Source organism: Ictalurus furcatus, chromosome 9 (genome assembly GCF_023375685.1).
Source record: "Ictalurus furcatus strain D&B chromosome 9, Billie_1.0, whole genome shotgun sequence".
In the NCBI taxonomy this organism is placed as follows: Eukaryota; Metazoa; Chordata; class Actinopteri; order Siluriformes; family Ictaluridae; genus Ictalurus; species Ictalurus furcatus.
In genome coordinates this window covers 12257233-12271255 of record NC_071263.1, presented here as the reverse complement: position 1 = coordinate 12271255, position 14023 = coordinate 12257233, and the positions used below count along the sequence as shown (strand labels likewise).

At 40.1% G+C, this 14023-nt stretch overlaps 2 protein-coding genes across 4 annotated transcripts; one reads left to right on the top strand and one right to left on the bottom strand.

The window, feature by feature from the left end:
* Positions 1-7: 7 nt before the first annotated feature.
* iah1 (isoamyl acetate hydrolyzing esterase 1 (putative)) lies at positions 8-5122 on the bottom strand. Of its 2 annotated transcripts, none has more exons than XM_053633509.1 (7): positions 4941-5122; positions 4140-4317; positions 4010-4062; positions 2365-2516; positions 2098-2259; positions 1893-2014; positions 8-1523 (listed from the first exon to the last, which is right to left on the bottom strand). In XM_053633509.1, coding segments are annotated over exons 1-7 (843 nt in total). In that variant the 5' UTR covers positions 4943-5122; the 3' UTR covers positions 8-1349. The 2 variants fall into 2 exon arrangements, with proteins under 2 accessions (XP_053489484.1, XP_053489485.1); XM_053633510.1 differs by having other exon boundaries at positions 4973-5122.
* A 1-nt stretch (position 5123) lies between these two features.
* itgb1bp1 (integrin beta 1 binding protein 1) lies at positions 5124-13263 on the top strand. Of its 2 annotated transcripts, none has more exons than XM_053633512.1 (7): positions 5124-5251; positions 8688-8845; positions 8932-9010; positions 9101-9231; positions 9914-10006; positions 11621-11770; positions 12549-13263. In XM_053633512.1, the coding sequence occupies exons 2-7, from the start codon at positions 8774-8776 to the stop codon at positions 12618-12620; spliced, it is 597 nt and encodes a 198-aa protein (XP_053489487.1). In that variant the 5' UTR covers positions 5124-5251; positions 8688-8773; the 3' UTR covers positions 12621-13263. The 2 variants fall into 2 exon arrangements, with proteins under 2 accessions (XP_053489487.1, XP_053489486.1); XM_053633511.1 differs by having other exon boundaries at positions 5127-5251; positions 8709-8845.
* The last annotated feature ends 760 nt before the right edge of the window (positions 13264-14023 follow it).

The window sequence follows — 14023 nt, the reverse complement described above, 5'->3', positions numbered from 1 at the left end:
CACTGGATAGAAACCCAACCCATTTTAATCAAAGTCACATCCTTCCATCAATGTAGTAAGAAACGAGTAATTGAGTACATGAACTTAACCTGTATTACAGATTAAACATCTTAATCATAAATGATGAATACTTCCAAGCCCTTGCACAGTCCTGTGTGCGCACACACAAACACACACGTTAACTCATTTTATCTGCAGAGGTGATTTAGTACCTGATGAGTGTTTTGGATTTGGTAAAACAGTGCAATAATTGCTCTTTCATCAGTAAAGAAGTGACTGCAATCAAGCTGATCAGAATGTCGATACAAATCAGTGTCAGCTGCTTGGTGTAGGGATTACTGTTATCCTCCTTGCATTGCACCGGGTTTGTCTGCTGTTGTATCGACATTCAAATTGATTTAATATTACAGCAAAACAAAAAAAGACCTGTGAAAGGACATCAGAAAATAAAGCATTCATGGACTTAACAGCATAATGCCATGTATTACTGTATATTCACATCATGTTGGAGTTACAGTCATTGGTCATTACATCAGTCTGTACAGGGTTCACAGAGGGGTTTTTTTTTTTGTGATTGCTGCAACCGCTTTATTTTGCTGCAGATTTTTTTTTTTTAAAGATTTGAAATACAATTTGTAGAGTTTTTTTTTTTTTTGTGGAAAACTACTTGAATTGGTGAAATTGCAATTTTTCACAATATTTTTTTGCAGTGATGTTTGGTAAATGAGACCTTCCAGCTGTACTCGTTCGACGCATGTGAAATAAATAGGGCTTTGGCGGAACGTGCGTTGTGAAGACGTCACGCGAAGCGTCTTGGCCCGAATCTCCGGAAAATCTGTGGTAATTCCGGAAAAAATTGCAAGCTCTTCCGAATATTGTGGCTCTTCCTTGAATTTTGTGTTAAAATTTCTGCGATCGCAAAATCCTGGAGAGACTGATTACATGCTTCTGACTTCCACAGTTAAAGTAGTTAGGAGTATAAAATCAGTATTTAACTCTATACATGCCTATCATTTTTTTTCTAGTATTGACAAATAATAGGATAATTTTCTGTTCGCTTTATAAACGATTCTAAACTGTTCGTGAGTCCGAGGAGACTTAAAAAACCCGTAGCAGAACCTCTGAGCCTCCATCTTGTAATTCCAACATGATGTGAACACACTGTTACTTGAGTCAACCCTTACCAGCGTTACCCGTGAGCTCCAGCCAGTGACGAAGCACCTGGTTTTCCTTTTTCTCATCCCTCCCTTAAACACAAAGCCTCAGTGCAAATCGGCCAGAAAAAGTCACAAAACAGAACCAGTGACCGTAAACCTGCATCAGTTAGACGTCCGGTGTGGCTGTCGACTCTAATCACACAGCAGGCTGTTCTCAGGGTTCTCACAGTCTACATCAGCCCAGTAAGGCAGGATAAAGGGTAAATCAGCCACTTTGCTCTCTAACAGGCTCCACACGTGCTCGGCTACAAACCGGTTGCCCTTCTCAGAGAGGTGCAAGCCGTCTGAGAGATACACTGAGAAGTCCTGAATGAAAAGGAATAAGATTTGTTTAAATCCAGGCATATTCGCATAACATCATGTTTAAATAAATAATAAACATGGTTGTGACTGCTTAACCCCAGAATCCTTTCATCTTAATTATAATCGCATTTAGTTGTAATGTTCTGTAACATTTCTGAAAAAAGTGCATTGTGCAGTTTCTGGGGCTTATTGTTAGAGTGTTTGTCCTCTGTTGACAAAGATACAAAGATGAATGCATATACTGTGTGATTGCAATACTGGAGTAACAATTTACGAATAGATCGTGGAGCCCTAATACCTGTATTCGTGTATACTGTATTTGTGTTAAATTACTAATTCAATGGTAAGCGTGTGTGTGTTGGAGTGTAGCACCTCTCCATCTTTTTGCATGAGGGACCAGAGGTCGATCACGTCCACTCCACACTGTTTTGCAGTCTGGACACACACCTGAGCATACTGACCAGCCACAGAGTTAAGACGGTTCAGAGAACATCCTGGAGAACAAAGGGGCGGAAACTTTATATGATTCATCTTCAAATGCATACAAACAAACAAACATATAAAAATGGCGAGCGACCTTTTAGTATGCACTCTTTTTCCCAGAGTTCCTCTTGAATTGGTGGAGGACTGATGAATATGACCTTGTCCTTAGGCACGCCAGCTGAGGCCAGATATTTCACTATGTCCTTCAGATTCTCCGAGTATTCCTCACGGGGAACATGCTGCTGCGGGTTCTTATCTGAGAGAAAATTTGAACGATAGGAAACGTTCAAATGGTAGACACATTTTGAGAAAACTCTAGGTTAATTTGGATATATTGGGTACTAAGCTAAACTTGTCTTGCCTTCCAGGGCAGAGTCGTTTGCACCGAAGAACACGGTCACTGCTGCGATAGAACGATGAGAAGCACCGTGATTTGGGATGACCCGGGGAAGAACCAGTTTAGCCCATCGAGTGTTGTATCCAGACAAACCTCTGTTCACCACGTCACACTTTCTGACAAAACGATACAATACATACAGTATAGCAAAGCTATTGGACTAGTCATGCAGCGGTATACCGGTTTCACTGTATACCGTGGTATGAACATTTACAGTTATCATACCATGTACATTTGCTTATCTATGGTATTGAATGAAAGAAAAAAAGCAGTCGGATGGAGAATCTCACCTGCACATACACATCTTTACGCCTCTATTTTTTTTTAAAGGTCCTGCTCCTTTTTTCCTCCTAATTTCTTTTGTTCAAACGAGAGATTTCTTATTGATTTTCAACAGGGAAACTTTTTTAGACATACTTCCATTTTAAAAAATGGTTTAAAGTTTCAATTATAATAAACCGTTTGTTCAACCAAAAAAACTTCTTTACGTTTTCATTCCTTCAAGAGTCATTGTAAATAATAATAATAATAATAATAATAATAATAATAATGTGAAACTGTGATATTTTCTGAGACTGTTGAAACCCTATACTGGACACACAGAGCAAGGGTTCCCAAACTATCCAGCAAACACAGAACATTCCCCTAACCTTATCACATGCCTATTGTCCTGTTTTAGTAGTATTGTACTGTCCTGTGTTGTTAGCACACATTTGCACGTGCACTTTATGTAAAAACGTGTAGATCTTATTTAGTTCTGTATCGTCTCATGTGGTTAGTGTGTTGCTTTATGTTTTATGTCCTGGAGGAACGTTGTTTCATTTCACTGTGTACTGTACCAGCTGTATATGGTTGAAATGACAATAAAGGGAATTGAATTTGGTTCCCGTTTGGTTATTTATCATTTTTTTGGGAACCAAATAATAATGTTCTAGGAACATTCTCTGTAGGTTCTTTTTTTTTTTTGGTAACAACCTAAAGAGAGCATATATACAGAACGTTCTCTAATGGTTATTTTTAGATTATTTTTTATTGTTATAACTAAAAAATCTTTTCCAGACCGTTCTGGGAACCCAAAAAATTGTTCGCTGGGTATTTGTAGCCAGGGACCCATTAAACTGTCAAATAAATTCCTCACACATACCCTCAGCACATATTTCTTTCATACACATTATTTACATTTGCCCAGTCATATTCATATTCTGACTATTTATTTGAGACACAGAGCTTTCTATTCCTCAATTTTCACCATCAGAATACACCAGGTACGTCCAACGTGTTTCTGAGATAGATTAAACCCATCATAATTCAAGTGACCAGTCTAATAGACTCATAACCATAAGAGCACGATAATAACTTTGCATCACAGCTTCATCTTCCCCAGTTTGAGAAACACTGACACAAGAGTGATGTGTAATGATTCTCCATACAGTAACAAACATATAAAGAGCAATACACAGAGCAGAAGTATGGTATGATCATGAATGATGGAAAAAATCATGCACTCAATCCATTTCATGACTATCAATCACCTTGTTTACATCACAGGAACTCTATACAACAGCCTAGGTAGTGTACTTATACAGGGAAGATGAAGTTAAACACTCACCTCGCCAGCTTGTTTGCTAAATCAGAGCCCCATCCTTTCTCTTGGAAAGAAAACTGAAAGAAAGGAAATGTCTCTTAATGGATGAATTAAACTATGCACCTGCCTGTTTGTGCATCTTGTCCTAACCTACCTGTGTAATCGAGTCTCCAAACAGAACCACCCGAGGCCATACAATACTCTTTATTTTCGACATGGTGCTAAATGAAAGTACACCATACATATGTTCTGAACATAGCTTCTTCTTCTTCTTCTGTCTCCCTGTTTCACTTCGCCTGGGGTTTAATGCAGGAGTTACTCGCTTGCGCCCCCTAAAGGAGGTCGTGAAAAGTGCACAACATTAACAGTAATGGTTTTACTCCTTGCTTTTGCCTACTTAACTGAGGTTTTTACAGTATTAGTAGTTCATGGTAACCCGTTTCAAAATACAGTGATGGAAAAAATATATATAAGAATAGTCTGAAATGGTCTGAAATGAAAATGAAATGAAAATGTGAGGAATAACATATTTTGTCTGTATAACAAGCTGTTATAGTTATTATTATATCAATCATGTAGATTAAACATGTTCATCTTGTTTATATATATATATATATATATATATATATATATATATATATATATATATATACATATACACACACACACACACGCGCGCGCGCGCCCGCGCGTAAACAAAAATAATATTATACTAATAAATAAGAACTAGCGTGCAGTGTATCCACTACAATGGACTATGTCATTAAATAAAATTGTGTGTGTGTGTGTGTGTGTGTGTGTAGTGCTGATCTTAAATTTCATAATCTACCCTTTTAAATTTAGAACAAACCATAGCAGTGATTAGTAACATATGGTGAAAACAGTTAAAAGAGGCGCTAATAACTCCTTTTTGGCTACATGTTTTTGTTTTTTGTTCATTAATTTATTCATTTACATGCATGGTAATGCCGCTCCGTTAATGATTACGTTTATTTCCTGTTGAGTAAGTTGCACGGAAGTTTGAAGCTTTCACTGTGACCGTATTTGACCACAACACGGTACGCCCTTGTTTATGTTATTGAGCTTAAGTGTGAAGAGTTCCTCAGACGGGCTGCGGCGCCTTTAAGTGCAGCTAGGTGGAGTCGCAGAGGAAGTGAAGTGTCACCGACAGACTCGCCAAAACAGAAAGAGCCGGAGACGCGGTGCTTTGATGGTCCTCGGCCTCGGTACGCTTTTAAACTGGCCCACTACAAGTCCGGAGCAGAGGTGAGACCCGCGCCGCCATTATACCCGCTCCCGGTCCGCATGTATGCTGAAAGAAAGTCCTCTTTAAGCAGGAGAATAACGAAAGTAGGTCGTAGGGTGTGGGTGGGGCGAGAGGGGGAATTTCTCCTAGCAACGGGCTTCCGTTACTTCCACGGTATCTTATTGATGAGAAACGCACAATGGGCGATTTTAACGCTCGCGAGTACGGTGTAATCACGCGAGAGCGCGCGAGGACTCGAGCGCGCGCCAGGAACCAAAGCCGGTTAGAGGCGGGCGAGTAGCTCCGAGTCTACTACCACTCTCTTTACACATTCCTTACACATACACACTAAACTCTCCTTACACGCTCTCTACACTCTCCTTACACACACTCTACACTCTTCTTACACACTCCTTACACACACTCTACACTCTCCTTACACACACTCTACACTCTCCTTACACACTCCTTACACTCTCCTTATGCACACTACACTCTCCTTATGCACACTACACTCTCCTTATGCACACTACACTCTCCTTATACACTATACACACTCCTTACACACACTACACTCTCCTTACACACTCTACACTCTCGTTGCACACTCCTTATGCACTCTACACTCTCCTTATGCACTATTTACACTCTCCTTACGCAATCTACACTCTCCTTACGCAATCTACACTCTCCTTACACACTCTACACTCTCCTTACACACACTCTACACTCTCCTTACACACTCTACACTCTCCTTACACACACTCTACACTCTCCTTACACACTCTGCACTCTCCTTACGCACACTCTACACTCTCCTTACGCACACTCTACACTCTCCTTACGCGCACTCTACACTCAGTACACTCTCAGTACACTCTCCTTGCACACTCCTTACACACTCTACACTCTCCTTATGCACTATTTACACTCTCCTTATGCACACTACACTCTCCTTGCACACTCTACACACTCCTTACACACACTACACTCTCCTTACCCACTCTACACTCTCCTTACGCACACTCTACACTCAGTACACACTCTACACTCTCAGTACACTCCTTACACTCTCCTTGCACACTCCTTACCCACACTACACATTCCTTCCACACTCTACACTCTCCTTATGCACTATTTACACTCTCCTTATGCACACTCTACACTCTCCTTACGCACACTACACTCTCCGTACGCACACTCTACACTCTCCGTACACTCCTTACACTCTCCTTGCACATTCCTTCCACACTCTACACTCTCCTTATGTACTCCTTACACTCTCCTTATGCACTCCTTACACTCTCCTTACACACACTACACTCTCCTTACGCACACTACACTCTCCTTACGCACACTAAAACACTCCTTACGCACACTACACTCTCCTTACGCACACTACACACTTCTTACACTATCCTTACGCACACTAGACACTCCTTACACTCTCCTTATGTACTCTACACACTCCTTACGCACACTATACACTCCTTACACTCTCCTCACGCACTGTACACACTCCTTACGCACACTACATTCTCATGTACACTACACTCTCCTTATGCACACTGCACACTCCATACGCACGCTACGCACTCCGTACGCACTCTGTACGCACTCTTTACGCACACTACACTTTCCTTACACACACTACACACTCTGTATGCACTCCTTATACTCTCCGTACGCACTCTACACTCTCCGTACGCACTCTACACTTTTGTTACGCACACTACGCTCTCCATACGCACACTAAACACTCCTCACACACACTACACTCTCCTTATGCACACTACACACTCCGTACACACTCTTAACGCACTCCTTACACACTCTACACACTCTACAATCCTTAGCGAGTGGGAGCGTGAGCACTGATTCCGGGTGCGCTGTTGTTTAGGTTTCAGTTTTGGCCGATCTTTTCAATTCTACAATGGGATTATTCATATATAAGAAGAACTTGTTTATTTTTTAACTCAGAAAATGGGATTAATGTTACAGAAAATTTATTCTTTCATCTGTAGTAACTTTATCCTTGTCAGGATCACACTGGAGGAGAGGAGGGAATACACCCTAGATGTGACGCCAGTCCATTGCAAGGCACCATGCTTATACACACACATTCATTCACACACTCATTTATAACCAATAAACTTACTGGAGGTGGGTGGAAAACAAAGAACCTGAAGGAAACCCACACGGACACTGTGGGAACATGCACAGAAATGCCACAGAGACAAAAAAGGATCGAACCCTGGAGCTGTGAAGCTGCTAAACTACCTTATAACCACACTTGCCGTTGTGTCTGAGAAACCATATAGTTTGTAGGGGAACATTTCCTGACTGTAGCCAATTTCTTATGTGGAACAGGACCGCAATAGGTCTGCTGTAGACCTGATATTATTTCAGTTTAAATTTAAAATTTTATTTGTATAGCGCTTTTAACAATGGACATTGTCACATAGCAGCTTTACAGAATTGTATCAATTCCATATTTATATTTATTAATTTATTCCTAAAGGTGCACGGTGGTTTAGTGGTTAGCACGTTCGCCTCACACCGCCAGGGTTGGAGGTTCAATTCCCGCCGCTGCCCTGTGTGTGTGGAGTTTGCATGTTCTCCCCGTGCTGTTCCAGGTACACCAGTTTCCTCCCCCAGTCCAAAAATATGATCGGCATGTCCAAAGTAGTGTATGAATGGGTGTGTGAATGTGTATGTGATTGTGCCTTGCGATGGATTGGCACCCTGTCCAGGGTGTACCCCGCCTTGTGCCGATAGGATAGGCTCCCTGTGGCTTAAAGGATAAGCGTTATAGAAAATGAATGGATGGAATTTATTCCTAATGAACAAGCCAGAGGCGATGGTGGCAAGGAAAAACTCCCTGAGACAATATCAAAGAAACCTTTAGAGGAGCAAGACTCAAAGGGGACAAACCCATCCTCATCAGGGTGACACCGGATAATGCGATTATAAATAATTTGTCCTCTATAACTATAATTATGTTTACTATATAGTCAGAAAGTGTAGTTGTGTTAACAGGAACATTTAACAAGAACAGCAGCTTATCAGTATGAATATCAGAGTCATTTCTGAATTCATTATAGTTTTAATTTAAAGTCTGCCCAATCTTTAATTGTCCTCTAGCTATTCTTCATTATGTTGATTAGATGTCTCTGGCAAAAATATTCCAACTCTTAGAAATCTCTTAGAAATCTCCCCTCGAAAGAGTTCTGAACAAAGCAGTAGACTCATAACTTTTACTGCACGATTTCTTGCCATATAAAATTTCTAATAAAATTCTTGAATGCCACTGCTGTATATAAAGTATATAAATGTATATAAAGGTCAGCTGAGTGTCTTTATTGGGTAGAGAATGCAGTGCTCCCCACTGTTTATGTACAAAGGCGGACTGATTAATGATCTGCCCACCTCTCCACCCTTTGCTCCTTTTATAAGCGTTGGTTGGATTGTGTTTAGAGGACTGGTGTTAGGAGGCCTGGAGTGCTGGCATCATGGTGAAGAATGCGGTGTCGTGCTGAAGAATGTTCCGCAAGGTCAAGAAGCGCCACAGCAGCAGCAGCTCCCAGAGCAGTGAGATCAGCACCAAGAGCAAGGTGAGCTATTCAGTCTGAACCATCTCAACTGCAACGCGCCAGTCGACTCAAGACATGACATTAACACCTGTTTTTTCCTCCTCTAGTCTGTAGAGTCCAGTCTGGGAGGCCTGTCCAGGTCCAGCACAGTCGCCAGCCTTGATACAGACTCCACCAAGAGCTCAGGTTAGCTGTCATACATTTAATATAAACAATGCGGCATTCATCTGTACGTAATCCATAATAAATATTACAATCTTCACATTGTACCTATAGGTAACAGTGCATCTGAGACATGCGCTGAGTTCAGAGTTAAATATTTGGGAGCTGTTGAGAAGCTGGACTTTGAGATGAGCAAAGCTCTCCAGGAGCCATTAGATCTGATCAGCTATATTGATGCAGCTCAGGTAATGATCACAGACTTGTACAATCTACTAAACGCATGGCATTATTGGGATAATCAGTCCCTACAGGATTTAGCGATATTGCAATCGCAGAAATGAACGCAAAAATCAAGCAGACTCCGCGTTATTTGGGCCAAGACGTGTCGTGTGACGTCATCACAACGCGCATCCTGTCAAAGCACTCTTCGATTCACGTGCATCGAACACGAGTACAGCTAAAAGGTCTCATTCACCAACAAACATCACAGCGAAAGACCGTGCAAAACCATTTCCTGCAATTGCAATTTCGCCAATTCAAGTAGTTTTCTGAGGAAGAAAAAATGCACCAAAAAAACAGTGCAAATTGCATCACGAATTTTGAAAAAGCCGCAGGAAAATCAAGCATTTTTGGCCGCAATCATTATTTAAAAAAAAAAAAAAAAGCCTCTGAAATCCTGTATGGATTGCATAATGATCTTAACTTCATGTTAAATGGAAACATTCTGGAAAATATACACAGCTCTTTAAAAAATATATATATTTTTAAAAGTAACTTTTTTTGGAGGAATGCACAGAATGGCTTGTTGCCACCTGTTGTTACGCTGTTATTATTTGAAGCTGGCAGGTTCCCAGGTTTAACATCTTTGCCATTGTCTCATTCACTGGCTCTGTTTAATTCTTGGAAACCTCTGTATTCGCTCCAAAGCAAGACGGAAAGCTGCCCTTTGTGCCTGGAGAAGAGGAGATGATCCTGGGAGTGTCCAAGTATGGAGTCAAAGTGGCGTCTTTGGACCAGTGTGTAAGTCTCTTGACGTCCATATTCAAATTTGTTGTAAAGAAAAAGGCACGATAAGGCAGTTCACGTAAAGGGAAGTGCAACGTCCCCATGTGTTCCTGGTTCCATTAAAATTAGATTTAAAACATTCAGGTAGTCCACACATGCTGTGCAGTGTGGTGTGTCTTGTAGTTGAATATACCTGTATGCCCATTTTTTTTCTTGCAACAGTAAAAGGCCTTATATCTTTATATTCTAAGGCATTTGTTGTATCTGTATGCTATATGTTTTGAATATTGAGCTTTTTCTGTCTAGCAAGCACTCGGTGCCTTCTCCCTGAGCACGACCACCATGTTCATTGAGTACAGAATAAAACACGATGGGTATGATGTTAAATAATCAATTGTGGGGTGGTCTGATTATTTTCCTGTACTAGCACGTTCCCAAAGTTTGTTATGCCTTTTATTCCACAGCAATTTCACAAAATGGGAATTTTTATTAAATAAAGAATGCCACAATTAATGTTTTATCTGTTTAATGTTCAGGGAACATCCATGAAGCAAGTTCATGTTATTACTTACCTTATAGTAGCTATAAACAGTCATTCCCTCATCAGCCCATTTTTTTTTTCTATCGAATTCAATGACAAAAATGCAGCTTTTGATGTTACAGAGAAATCAGAAAAGCACAAAGCCCTCTACAGTGAATATTTTCCCATGGTGGAAAACTTATCGACTGTTACCAAGGACACCTGAGATCAAAAACTCTACAATATTAAGAATTAGATCTTTTAATATGTTAAATATGAGCTTTTATTTATTTATTTTTTTAAAATCCCTTCGATTATGTGGAGTGTCCATCATACAAGTCCAAGAACAACAAGAACATTTATATAAAGCCTGTGATTTGCCTCGCAGTCAACACTATCGTTAGAGCCATCCCGTTATGGAAAATGAATCAACACCTTCTGACCAGTCTGATTCGATTATTCAACAGTGGTGTGGTATAATATTCAGAAGTATTTTGCACATCAGTACAAGCGGATGTCTCCTCTCAAATCAGTCTTCTGTAACCTGCTGCTATTTCAAAACCGAAGCATAAATAAGCATCGTCATCACGCATAAGCATGGTAATTGTCTTTATCATTCTCATAAAACCTTGAGATCATTCAAATATCTCCAATAAAGGAGAGTTTTGACTTTGAGAAGCAAAAAAGTGATTTATTCGTCACTTTGTAGCAGGACTCATTCTTTTGAATTTGTGCCATGACTCACATTAAGTGGAGTTGTGCGTCTCATCCAATATTACAGAACCACGATCGACAACGGTCGTTAGTTCATACAATGCACTAGCTTTCTACTTAGAACAGTAGTATGAAGTTTAGGATCAGTTTGCTGGGTAGTTGTGTGTTGTTTGACCAAACGGATCAAAATCAAATGACATTTAAATAAATGTGGACAAAAGGAAAGGCGAACTGAACTAATGAAAAGTACCACGATCAGATTTCCCCAGTGTTTACGCATATAGTGTAAGAACCACCAAAATCATGAATAAATGTATTTATTTATTTATTATTTACAGAATACACCCTTTCATTTTTCTCTAAAACCCTCCTGCTGTTCTTTACCCTCCCATTAGGACGTGTTACACCGACACCCTCTCTACCTGATCGTGCGCATGCTGTGCTATGAAGACGGCCTTGGAGCTGGGAGGAACCTCCTGGCACTCAACACCACCGATGCCAAGCAGCAGCAGTGCAGCATCTGGGTCTACCAGTGCAGCAACGCGGTAAGCGGATACACCACATCAATAAATAGCTTGCATACTTAAATATGAAGTGTTTTCCTGTTTGAGTCAGGAATTCAAATCTTAACCACGGTCTTAACATCTTACTGCGACTGCAGTTGGTATGGTTAAATTTCCATTTGAGCACGTCGACAGTCTCTGTGTTTACATTATCATGTTTTAAATCAGAAATATTTTGATTTCTTAAAGAATTTACTGTATATGGTGTGTCCCATGTGTTTGTTTGTTTTGTTTTTTTTAAGGAGAAACGGCGGTTAGATTTTCTAGGCATATTCAGTATCCATACCTTTTTTTTTTATCTTGTCATACAGTCTGTCATATTGTTTTTATAGCTTCAGCTGATTTAAAAATGATTGATGTGATGTATTTGCTGTGCTCACAACCCAGAATTCTGAAAGGGGCGGGCGGGGGGGGGATTGTTTGCACCAGATAGGGTGTAGAAATGGGCTTCTCACAATGAAGAGTTAGTCCTCCTGTCTTAATCAGGGCAAAATGTCAAATACACACTCGTATTCTATTAGACGTGTGGAGCAGAACGGAAATGTTTGAACATGGATCACCTGCTCATGCAACACCTGTTCTGTTGATGCGAATGTGCTTGAAAGCTCAGAATGAAAAAGTTTCTTGTACTGTACAAAAACAACCAACTGATTTTTACTCCTTAAGAATCATTGTGTTTACAGTTCTGCTGTAACTCTTATTACTATGACGCACTAAAGGTACAGTAGTTATAATTGACTCTTTATTCTGTCCACGGCAGGAGCAAGCTCAAGCCATCTGTAAAGTGCTCTCAGCTTCCTTCGACTGTGTTCTGGCCTCGGAGAAATCCTGAGGTCCATCTCTCCTACGACCGCCTAGCCTTTAACAGAGTGTCAAAGTGGCATAAAGGCATGCTCCATGGATAATGTTTACAGTGTCCGCAGAAGTCATCCGTTTTTGTCCCGAACTGAAGCCATTTTCGCTCCTCCTCTTGTAGCGGTTAAGTTTAGGATTAAAATAAAGTAAATCTGCTCCGTGATCAGAATATAAGCGCTCCCTCTGCAGGGAACAGTGTTTACACATCAGTCGTGTACATTATATCCTCTGCTTCTGATATTCCAACCTCCATCATCCAAAGACCTTCCAGGCAAGTCTTTAGCCTAATTTAATCTTATTTAATGTAAATATACACTGAGCTCAGCATACAGTTTCGGCTGCGATCCAGTAACTGAGCTTCTCGTGGGATTAATGCGATCAGTGGTACAGTAATTACAGCGAGTACGGAGGAGCACAAGGACTTGTTCATCAAACATGCTGTAAATTCCAGCTAGCTGTAGCTCAGTGGGTGGAGGGCGGGGAGGTCTGATGTTCAGTGCTGTTTGCAACAGACCCACCCTCTCCTGTCCAGCCCATAAATCCTGGTCCAGATGGGACTGGATCAGTTCATACGGTACTTATAACCTCAAAAACGGTACAATAAACCTTTTTTTAATTGATTTAAATTTATTGGAAGTGTTTTTTTTTTTTTGTCTTTGTCCTTGATAAAATCCTGGAATATCCAGTCTCACCAGTGGAGCTGAAATTTTTTTCATAGAAGTGAAAGATAATACTAAAGTAATACTATGTAAAAAGTTAAAAAAAAAAATAAAAAATAAAAACCTAACAGAATTGTTCTTTTAAGAAACAGGAGTTATATGATAAATAAGACACCTCTAAAGATTAAAAGATTATCTGTCTGAAATGGGGTATGCTGCCATATGGTAATACTGTATGACAATGAAAATAGGCCTGTTGAATGTTTTTTTGTTGTTGTTTTTTGTTTTTTTGCAATATTGTGCTGAAATAAACAAAACAAAACAAAACATTTTTATGCACTAAATCCACACTTCTATGCTTGTGTTTGTGTGTGTGTGTCAGCGTTTCAAAAGTCACTGACAGACCTTTAATACATTTTTTTGTCATTACAAAGATTAGTCATACACACTCTGACACAAATAATTTACAGCTACATCACATGTAAATGATTTGAGCTGGAATTAAGCGAATAGCAATAATCGTTCAGTGAAATATTGCTGAAACACTACATGGAAGTTAGCGGACATTATAAACACACTGTGGAACTAGCCATGTGTGTTTGTGTTCAGTCTACAGACTAACCCACGAGCACCAATAGGACTTTTAAAATTCCTAACAGCTTAGGTTTTATTCCTGCTGTCTAATTTACATCACTGGAATAGTCTCCACTTTCCTTCTGGC

Bases quoted from the DNA above. Each gene is read 5' to 3' on its own strand.
- itgb1bp1 (XM_053633512.1), top strand. From the start codon at position 8,774: ATGTTCCGCAAGGTCAAGAAGCGCCACAGCAGCAGCAGCTCCCAGAGC. The intron at 10,007-11,620 runs GTAAGTCTCTTG...CCCTCCCATTAG, and splicing joins TGGCGTCTTTGGACCAGTGT to GACGTGTTACACCGACACCC. The intron at 11,771-12,548 runs GTAAGCGGATAC...TGTCCACGGCAG, and splicing joins TCTACCAGTGCAGCAACGCG to GAGCAAGCTCAAGCCATCTG.
- iah1 (XM_053633509.1), bottom strand. The intron at 4,063-4,139 runs GTAGGTTAGGAC...CCTTTCTTTCAG, and splicing joins TTGGAGACTCGATTACACAG to TTTTCTTTCCAAGAGAAAGG. The intron at 2,260-2,364 runs GCAAGACAAGTT...ATTTTCTCTCAG, and splicing joins AAACGACTCTGCCCTGGAAG to ATAAGAACCCGCAGCAGCAT.